The sequence below is a fragment of the Lactuca virosa genome, chromosome 5 (assembly GCF_052849685.1).
Source record: "Lactuca virosa cultivar CGN04683 chromosome 5, Lactuca_virosa_CGN04683_v6, whole genome shotgun sequence".
NCBI classification, from domain to species: Eukaryota; Viridiplantae; Streptophyta; class Magnoliopsida; order Asterales; family Asteraceae; genus Lactuca; species Lactuca virosa.
In genome coordinates, this window is record NC_136430.1 from 293,814,668 (window position 1) to 293,825,602 (window position 10,935).

The 10,935-nt window shown below is 34.8% G+C and overlaps 1 protein-coding gene across 1 annotated transcript; it reads left to right on the forward strand.

Moving 5' to 3' along the window:
* Positions 1-3,142: 3,142 nt before the first annotated feature.
* LOC145115788 (adenine nucleotide transporter BT1, chloroplastic/mitochondrial-like) lies at positions 3,143-6,298 on the forward strand. Its single transcript, XM_079052146.1, has 4 exons — positions 3,143-3,343; positions 3,709-4,332; positions 4,601-4,762; positions 5,559-6,298. The coding sequence occupies exons 2-4, from the start codon at positions 3,757-3,759 to the stop codon at positions 6,030-6,032; spliced, it is 1,212 nt and encodes a 403-aa protein (XP_078908272.1). The 5' UTR covers positions 3,143-3,343; positions 3,709-3,756; the 3' UTR covers positions 6,033-6,298.
* Positions 6,299-10,935: the final 4,637 nt, after the last annotated feature.

Here is a 10,935-nt window from a genome sequence, read left to right on the forward strand (position 1 = left end):
TCCGAAATCAACATGTTCCGGACTCAGAAGGCTCCGGACCAAGAGGGTCCTTTTGGGTTTTCTCCTTCGGTTTTGAGCTATTTTCAACAAAGGAAAGGATTGGGATGGTACGGATGTTTATAAAAAGTTGAGAGAGACATGAGAGAGATTTGGGAGAGATTGAGAGACATATATGCTTTGCATTATAACAATACATGGTTCATTAAGAATCATAATGTAACCTTTAACGCATTATTACAAACCTTACAATGGTTGATGCTTTCATGAGAACAAAATTTCCTAGCTAAAAATGCTAGTTGTGACATTTATCTATTATTTACATCTTTAATTCTCTAATCTTTCCTCTTCTTTTCTATCTCATACTCTGCATTATAAACTATTCTCTTCATGGCATGGACTGCCAATCTTTCTCATCTCATCTCATCTAACTCTTCTTTTCCAATAGCACACACTTCTATTCTTACTAATCATCTATATATTTTATATTTCTTAGCCTTTTCTTAGGCTCATCTCATATTTCCCACGTTCTATGTCCATATCTCTACCTCTAGTTATTCTCTAATTATCTCTTAATCTTTCTATCTTCATCTCATCCTTCGTATCTCAATCCCTCACGGCTCCCTTAGCGCTTTCCATTTTCTCCTAAATCCCTCACATATTTCCTTATTCTAAATCCCTCATGAATCATTTCTAAGTTCTTAAAAGAACTCCATTACTTCATTCCACTCATGGAACCTTTTATATCTCTTTTCCAATCATACATAATCTTTAATTCCCGCAGGAATCATCCATCTGATGGGTTTTACATGCAAAAATGCGAATAAATCCTTATACACTTGATTGTGAGACCATAGGGATAGCCCATGACATTATAGGGAAATGACCATGGGGGTAGCTCATGACACTTGTATGCAAGACCGTGGGGGTAGCTCATGGAAATGTATGTATGGTATGTGGTATTTTGGGGAACTCACTAAGCTTTGTGCTTACAGTTTATGTTTAAAATGTTTTTCAGGTACTTCTGGTACAAAGGGAAAGGGCCCGACATGATCGCACATCATCCACCCGTGTTCTGTATTTTATGATTTTGGATTGTACTTTGATAACTATTTTTTACATTGGCATACTTTCATGATTTTTGAAATGAATGGTTCATGGTTATGGTTGATTTAAAAACAAAATTTTTTACTAAGTATTTTTGGGACGTTACACCACCCAAAGGCGCGACGCGCGTGGTAGGTTGCGCAACGTGCACTGCCTTATTTTCGCCTATAAATACATTTCTGCCCCTTCACTTCCGCACTCCAAACTCCTCTTAAATCTCTCTCTAAATCCGATTTTTTCTGGAGTTTCTTTCGGGAGTCTAAGGAATTCCACTTCAGGGAGGCTCCGGAGCATCAGAGGGCTCGTGCAATAGAAGCTCTCAGGTCAAAGTCATGTCGGTGATCTTCCTGGTTTTTCACTAGGAATCTCTGTAAGTTAGGCTATACTTACTACACTTAAAGTGTAACTTGTATTTATATTCATAGTCGTTGTTATGAATGTATATATAAGATTTATCAGTAATTCTAGTAATAATACTGACTGATCTACTTACGGGAGAAGTGTTTAGAATAGGCATGTTGGCTTGGTTGTTGGATTTCAGAAAAACTATATGCTGAAATGATCCCGCCTCACAACTATCATGCCTGACTGATCATTGTTTGACAGAACTCTTGGTATTCATTGTAGTTAGTGAAAAGATCTAGCCTCCATTACCATATTTCCATAGGAACTAATAAACTATAATATCATAGGTTAATATTTGTTAGGCGCGTTTCTTACCATTTGGATTACCCAGATAGCTGTTAATCGTCTGAATAACTGTTCAGGTGAGTTACCTTACTATACTATGTATTACAATATATATCCAAGTATGCTAGGATATAAGAGCTAGTAGAGTAGAGCTGATAGTATAGTCTCTACGTGCCTAATGTTATTTGGTTGTGGTTAGGTTGTAGTATGTTACTAGACTGTGATTTGCTATGTGACTGATAGATTTGTTAGGCCATTACTGGTAATGCTATACGTTATATGTTAACATGATCTGTTAGGGGAATGAGGCATTCTCGCTTCCTACGGAAGGCCAAGATGCGGGCAGACCAACTTTATGCTGAAGGCCAAGGACGAGTTGATGACAGTAGCAACTTAAGTGATTGTGAGCCTAATGGCAATAACAACTTAAGCGATTGAGAGCCTAATTAATGGAAATAGCAACTTAAGCGATTGTGAGCCTAGATACTCGATGTATATATGTATATGTATTGTAGTATATGATATTTTGGGGAACTTACTAAGCTTCGTGTTTATCTAGTTGAATATAAATGTTTTTCAGGTACTTCATTGATTCGTGAGAAGGGCAATGTTCGCCTGTATACACGTGCATTCACAACATGTTTCCACATAATGTAAATAGACTGATATATTGAATAAATAAAAATGAAAAATTTGGGTTGAAAATGAGGTCGTTGCACGATTGTATGGTGTTAGGATGCATACAACAAATTTGATTAGTATGTAATATGGACTTCGATGCAACCAACTTAACCAACCCATAAAAGTTGTTAATTGTTGATTAAATTCACACCACAATATGTGTAATCTAAAGCAATATACTAAATAAAGTCGTCTATTCGCTCCCCTTACCCCATTATAAAACAAGTGCTCAGTTAAACTGATTTCATCTACTCATTTCCATTGATAGAAATATAAATAAATAGAAATATAGATGACAAACTACTCTAAACAATTTCTAGAACAATCTCCATAAAATGGATTAAGAATTGATATACATATGTTGATTTTAATAACTCCGAAATACTATACATTTCAGACTGAAACTTAAATGTAGGATGTCAACCTGAAATATACGTTAAATTTTAGAGTAATTTTACGTCACATCTCACCAATTCTAGGACGATTATCAATAGTCTAGAATAAGGCCTTTTAGAAAAAATGATTATTTTTTTAATTAAAAAATAAAAAATTATTTTTATTTACTAAATTATTTATAATAGTTATTTTAATATTTATATGTTAATTAAGGAATAAATTATAATTAAGGAATATAAATATTTGAGAAGAAAGAGAGTATCTTGTAGTTCGATACGAAATTAGGTCACAATGTCATATGTATGAAAACCCTGACGACTCCATTGTCGCCTAACCAAGAACACCAACCTCCTCACCTATACCGCCATCGCTTTCTGTCTCTCTCTGCAATTCATCTTGAGAGAGAGACCAACAAGTACATGAATGAGTGAATTAGGCGTCTGACTTTCCTTCTCATCAAAGAACTCACCTGGTAAAGCCTCCATTAACAACTCCTTGTTTTTTTTAATCAAAAACATATTTTCAAGATTCCTAGTTCTTCATACTGTTCATCACTATCTTGAACTCTTTTAATTCGTGAGAAAACGTTCAATTTCTACCACTTTCCGCTGTTTTTTCGTCAAAAACCAAGTGTAAAGATTTACATATGGTATTCATCACCACCTTGGGTATTTTATATATTTAAAAAGAAGATTCGAGTTTATCAATTTTTTTAATCATCGGTTTAGGGCAAAACCCTTTTGTTCTATCCGGATATTCTTAGCTTAACGACACAGCCATTGTCATATCTTCTGGTCTTGTTTCATTAATTATTGAATCATAATCATCTCATTGTAGAAAAAACGCATTTTCTTGTGGTTTATCGTGATCTCGGAGGTGAGTTGAATGGATTCAAGAGGTTTATTGGAGAACAATGGAGATGGGTTTTTCCCAAATTCCGGAATCGGGTTTCTTTGGTGTTCTAGAGATGATACTCTTTCTCAATCTGCCAGTTTTTTCGCAAGTGTTGGGCAGATGGGCAGGGGTGGATTCGGAAACATAAACCCTAATTCACCAAACCCCACAAACCCAAACGATAATGAAGGTGTCAAACTTCCATTGTTATCAAAGGTTGTTTCAACACCCGAATCCAGTTTCATAGCTGTTGGGGGGTTACCAAAAATGGAGGCAAATGAGGAGTGGGGGAAAAAGGGTGTTTTGAAGAAGAAAGGTGGATTGAAATTGAAGATCAAGATCGGGAATCCTTCATTGAGGAGGTTAATTAGTGGGGCAGTTGCAGGGGCTGTTTCAAGAACATGTGTTGCTCCATTAGAGACTATAAGAACTCATTTAATGGTAGGGAGTTGTGGGCATTCTACTGGTGAAGTTTTTCAAGATATTATGCAAACTGAAGGTTGGACTGGCCTCTTTAGGGGCAATTTGGTCAATGTCATTCGTGTTGCTCCCAGCAAAGCCATTGAGGTACAGTTTTTTCTTTTTCCGTTTGACCTTCATATGGTTTAATTGATGTGTGATTTGAAATGCACAAGGGTAAAAATGTAATTTTCGATTATTTAAGGAAGTAATGGATGAACAAGGGTAGAAATGTAATTTTATTCTTCCATATGATAATAGGTTTTGTACATTGTTAGCTAATGACTCTTTTTTGTGTTTAACAATAAAATCTCGACTTTTTCATGGTATTTTTTTTCATAATCATGAACTTATATGCAATCTTTTTTTTTTTCAGTTATTTGCTTATGATACAGTCAAGAAAAGCTTGGCTCCTAAACCTGGAGAAAAGTCAAAACCGCGTATACCCGAGTCACTAATTGCAGGGGCAGTTGCGGGAATTAGCTCCACCATATGCACATACCCTCTTGAGTTACTCAAAACCCGACTCACTGTTCAGGTAAATATTCAACCCTTGTTACTTTACTTATGAATAATTATGCCTTGTATGTATCTTTCATGAAAATGCAAGATACATATCAAGCACATTGTGTCTGATACGTACGTATCAGACACATAAATGTGCCTAATACAGATACTATATTAGGCACATTTGATACATATTTGTATGTATCAGGCATGCACATTAGTGCAAAGTCCTGATACATGCACACATGTATCATGCACATTGTAATACATAATGTGTTCGATACAGATAACTAGAGAAAATCACAAAAATAGTCATATCTTCTATAGCTATTTAATTGGGTCCATTGCAAAACCACTTTGGCTTTTTATATGGTTCCCAACACAAAAAAACTTCAAAAAGAACACGGAAAAAGGTTTGATGATTTTTTTTTTTCTTCAAGTATGCACTTTTTTAAAAATAGTTTTTTTAAAGATTATTTTGAGGTGATGGTCATTCAAAAAACAATTACACACCGGTTCTTTTTGTGTTAAGTGTCAAAAAAGGTGTTATTTTGTCAATAACCTCTATTTTATGTTTCACAAAACAATTAAAAAAAAAACGATCAAAAAACATGTACGTCGTAATATTCAAATGTTAAATTTCGCAACCAATGATTTTTTTCAAAACAAAGTTTTTTCAAATATACTTTTTTGGAGGGGACAGTTCAAAAACCCATGACATAACATAAAGTCATTTCACAATGGACCCATTGTGAAATAGTTGTTTATTTCATTAAAACCCTCTAACCCATTTTTGCATTTTTTTTTATTTTCTCGATACTTTCTAGAGGGGCGTGTACAAAAACCTGGTAGACGCATTCCTAAAGATCGTGAAAGAAGAGGGGCCCGCAGAGCTCTACCGTGGCCTAACACCAAGTCTAATCGGCGTGGTCCCCTACGCGGCCACAAACTATTTCGCGTACGACACGTTACGAAAAACGTACAAAAAAATGTTGAAAAAAGATGAAATCGGAAACATCGCGACCCTCTTGATCGGTTCAGCTGCCGGTGCGATTTCGAGTTCCGCCACGTTCCCGCTCGAGGTGGCCCGCAAACACATGCAAGCGGGCGCAGTTAACGGGCGCGTGTACAACAACATGCTTCACGCGCTTTTAACTATTTTGGAAAAAGAAGGTGTGGGAGGGTTGTATCGAGGGTTGGGGCCCAGTTGTATTAAGATTGTCCCGGCTGCGGGGATTTCGTTCATGTGTTACGAAGCTTGCAAGAAAATACTTGTGGAGAAAGAAGACGAAGAATCGTAAGAAGTAAAGTTGAGGTTTTGGTTTGGTTCTTTGTTTTTTTATCTTGATGATAATAAAGATTTGGGTTTTTGTTCTTTAGATGGTTAGGGATTTTTGATTTTACAAATGAGGGAGGATTTTTATGTTTTGGAATTAGTTTTTTTTTTGGTTTGATATGATTTATCTGGCAAGTTATATATAGGTGTTTCTTGTTTATTTAACGTTGAACGTTGTAGGAACGACTTAATAGAGAAAGTCAGGGAAATCGGGAAGTGAGACTTTTGTTATGTCATTTTTTGTACGAATTTGGTTTTGTTTATATTTTCTTTCCATGTCAAGTGTATGTGAGTGATCTTGTAGTTGTTGTAAATCGATAAATGAATTGAATATGATCGAGCATAATCATATTGGTCTATGAAGAATCATTCATTAATCATATTGTGAGGTAGCAATAGTGGGGTTAATGAGGAGAAAGATAGAGAGACAGGAATGGTGGAAGGAGGGGGGAGGTCTTTCTCTTCCTTTTCTGTAGGAATGCTAATGCAACAGAAAATTTAGAAATATATTTTTTTGAATCGACTATTAACAATAAAAAACAAGTGTTTATATACACCTCTATAACTTAAGACCCCAGGATACACGAGGCAGTCTGTTCTAACTATCAACTAAATTATTTTGAACAAAATAATATCGATCTCAAGTGTTTTGACGTGAAATGAATATTGATCTTAAAGTCTTTGCCATATTGGTGAAATAGAATGTCTTTCTTTGCCACAATTAAAATTATTTATAAGAAAATAACAAGAGAAACGACAAAATAAAAAATAAATACTTTTTATTTATTTATTTGTATATTGAGTATCAACGAGAAGTCGTTATATGTTGGTGATTTTAATGTCACAAGTATATTTAGAATAATAAAATTTACAAGGTTAATAATGGAGCTCAAATGTTGATTTATACAAATGTGAAGGTGCGGAATGTATACTTGTATAAAAACGAGTTTCTTTTAGGTAGGACCATAATCACGAAAATAACGAGCATTAAAACTCATTAATGATAGACTCTTTAAATTCATTAATAATTAGTTATTGTAGCGTTTGAAACCGCAATGAAAATAATGAGTATTTAAACTTACTGGTGATCATTTATTAGCACAGTTACTTAGTGGGATATAAAAAGAATTCGAACTCTTATAAATTGTCCACTTGGTGATTTCATATTAGTGCATTGATTTGAGATTGCACTTGTTGGATTATCCTCATATACTAAATTTTGTGATACCCAAACATAGGTGGAAATATCAAATTCAGAAAATGTTATACATGATCCATTAAGAAATCCAAACGATCCGTGATTACAAAAAACCATCCTATATTCCTCCCTAACCCCAAGAATTAAATTTGATATTTTCCGTTTCTAAAATTATGAGTGAATCCGACCATACAATGATTTCTTCAACTTGCATACATTGTTTTCATTTCCATGCATCACAAACCCTACAGGTTGTTTCATGTAAATCTCCTCATCCAAGTCACCATTCAAGAATGTCGTTTTCACATCTATTTGGTGAATCACAAGATTGTGTATAGTTGCAAGTGCTAACAATAATCTAATAGTGGAAATCCTAGCAACAGGAGCATAAGTAGCAAAAAAGTCAATACTTCTTTTTGCGTAAAGCCTTGGATAACCAATCTGGCTTTGTATTTATCTATGGTGCCATCTACTTTCATATTTGTTTTGGGGATCTATTTACATCCTAATGCTTTGCATCTAGGAGGTAAATCAAACAATACTGAAGTATTGTTATGCATGATAAAATCAATCTCATCTTGAATTGCTTCTTTCCAGAAATGAACATCCCTAGATGCCATAGCTTCACTAAAAGTCTTTGGATCCTCTACAATAATAAAAAAATATTGATGTTGAGACACAATCTCATTCCTTGTTCCTTCAACTAAATAAAGTTGAAAATCAGATCCAAAAGACTTGGGTTTTCTAGCTCTAGTGCCCTTCCTAGGTTTAGGTACATAACTTATACCACCGGAAACATCTTTAGCTTGAGTTGTATTCTTGTTACAGGATTGCTGAATCATGTCCCTTGGTCGTGGTATAGATGTAAATCTCTCTTCATCAAAGATAGCAACCATTGACTCTATAACAATGTTCATAGACATAGATACATTACATTCTATATCATAGAATCTATATGCTTTGGAATGCTAGTATACCCAATGAAGATACAATCTATACCTTTTCCACCCAAGGTTTTCCTTCTGGGTTTAGTGAGCCTTACAACTGCTCTACAACCCCAAATTTTAAGATAACTAAAATTTGGTACCCTTTTATACCAAAGCTTATAAGGGGTATTCTTACTCCTTTTGTTTGGCGTTCTATTCAAGATATAGTAGGCTGTCAACATAGACTCACCCCAAAATCCTTCACCTATACAAAGATGTAGAAGAAAGATTACAAAAGTTATAATATTATTCATCTATGTGGAGAGTAATGGTTGATTTAGTATCAGTTGAAGGACCATATACAATTTATCAATTGAGAAAACAGTTTACAGATGGGAAGATAAACGAAGATACTTATGTCCATGATCATACAACTGACATTTCTCCCCTGTCTTGCTTTCCTGATGTCACACCCCCAAACCGGAACGACGGAATCGTTCGGGGGCGGAGGACGTCATGTACAGTATCATAACAATTGTATAATAGTAATCAAAGCAAACACAACCATTACATTGATAAAACATAGTGTTTACATCTGTTCAATACATAGTTTGTATGACATAAAAAATGTATAGCAAAAGTATAAAAGACGCGACTCTATAAGCTCCGTCTTCTCAAAACCTGTGGGTGTACCTATCTACCGGTTCCCTGAGAATACAAGTTATTTTGAAAGTGTATCAACATTTAAGTTGGTGAGTTCATAATTATGTTCTTGAGATGGAAAGCTTGTCTTGGTTTTTTGTAAATGTTATAGTGTTCTTCCAGAAAATCCAATATTTTCTTTAGTGAATGAAATGTAGCCTTAGGACTTAAGACCAAAATGTATGTTTGTTACTGTACTCTGAAATAGTAAACTGTGCTCTGAAATAGTAAACTGTAGTCTTATTAATAAATAAAACTATATCATGGATGTTTCTTTAAATTGTATGTTTTACTAGTGTACTCTGTACTAGAAAAGTAGTGCACTGTAGTAGTATTTGTATGAAAACATTCTTGTATGGGTGCCTGGAATCCACCAACTGTAGTGTAAAATAGTGTACTGTAGTTTCATTAATTTAAAATAAAACCTTTGAAGTAGTGTTAATCCCGTAAACAAATGTTTTAATTGATACTATTGTGAGTTTCATATAACCATGTTGATATGACCTAGTGGCCTCTACGACGTTCTTCAGGCGTAGGAATGTTATGACATTTGTCACCCCAGGCCTGCCGGCCTAGCTGTTGCAAGCAGCTCAGGTGCGAGATTGTCAGTCCCGTATAGATCTATACACAAATTCACGCTCTCCCTCCGGGAGACTCTGGTTATAATTTATAGGACTTGGACCTGTACCCGGATGGGTACAACGAAGTAGTGCCTCACAACCCTGTATTAACTAGTTTACGTGTAGTGTAGTAGTGTTCTCTTGTACTTGAAACTGTATGTATTACCTTGTAGTAGTGTACTTTGTAATGTAAAATAATTATACTTAAATAATTATTTATTAGTGTATCCTTGAAATCGTGAAATAGAGTAGTGTTCTATAAACTATACCTATTATAGTTTATATACTTGTTTCTGTATAGTGTTCTTGAGCTTGTAAAATAGTGTAGTGTTTCCCAAACTATACCTATTATAGTTTAAATGTATGTTCTTATTTGGTTTATTGAACTTAGCAAAATAGCGTAATGGTTCACAAACTATACCAATTATAATTTAAATTTATGCCCTGCAATGAACTGAAGCATTTGCAATTTAACAGTGTGTATAAAGCGGTAGTAAGAGATTTATGAAAAATACCCTTTTGCTCGACATGCTACAAAAGGGTTAAAAAATATATATATAATATATTTGATAAATGCAGCGGTAAATTGGTTTGAAACAATTGCAAATGGTTTGAAACGATTTGAAATCGTTTGAATGTCAACACAAGAGTCCTTGTGTTTAACTTGTATCCCCCCTAAAAACATTGAAAAATAATGAAAACGTAGGGGTATGAACTCACCTCTAGTGCGTGTTCGTGTTCTGGTAGCGAAACTGCAGAGATGATCCTCGGGCTAGCGTACGTGGAAATTACGGTACCCTAATATTATTTAAACATGTAATCCTATTTAAATTAGCGAAATAATTAATTAAAGTGTTAGACAACACTTAATTTATGTAAGGAATACTTACAAAAACTACCGAGAATTATTTGGAGTGATGATAAGTGTTTTCGGTCTACCCCTCACCGAAATCCCTTGATTTCGGTCTTAAAACCTCAACCGAGAACCAAGTTCACGGTCTAAAAGGGTTCTCGGTCTGAGTGAGTTCTCGGTCCAGGTGGTTTTCGGTTAGCTTGAAGATTTGAAGATTGTTCTTGGTGTTCTTGGTGAATTTTATGAAGATTTGAAGGATTTTTCTTGAAGATTTGAAGATTCTTGGAGGATACTTGAGAGAAAAATGAGTGTGTTTTCGGTTGAAAAAGTGAGAAATCACTTATTTTCTGAGGGAAATTATATATATCGAGAGGGTTTTCGGTCGGTGGGGTTTGCGGTCCGATGGTTTTCGGCCGAAAAGGGTTTTCGGTGCGAAGGTTCTCAGTTTCAAAGAGAAAAGTTTTGATTTTTAAGTGTATTTTATTCCAAACACTTATATAAAAAAACATCATTTATATAATTTAGATCATATTTAACCCTTATGAACATAACAAAATAAACAAAGCTCG

Bases quoted from the DNA above. Each gene is read 5' to 3' on its own strand.
- LOC145115788 (XM_079052146.1), top strand. From the start codon at position 3,757: ATGGATTCAAGAGGTTTATTGGAGAACAATGGAGATGGGTTTTTCCCA. The intron at 4,333-4,600 runs GTACAGTTTTTT...TTTTTTTTTCAG, and splicing joins CTCCCAGCAAAGCCATTGAG to TTATTTGCTTATGATACAGT. The intron at 4,763-5,558 runs GTAAATATTCAA...GATACTTTCTAG, and splicing joins AAACCCGACTCACTGTTCAG to AGGGGCGTGTACAAAAACCT.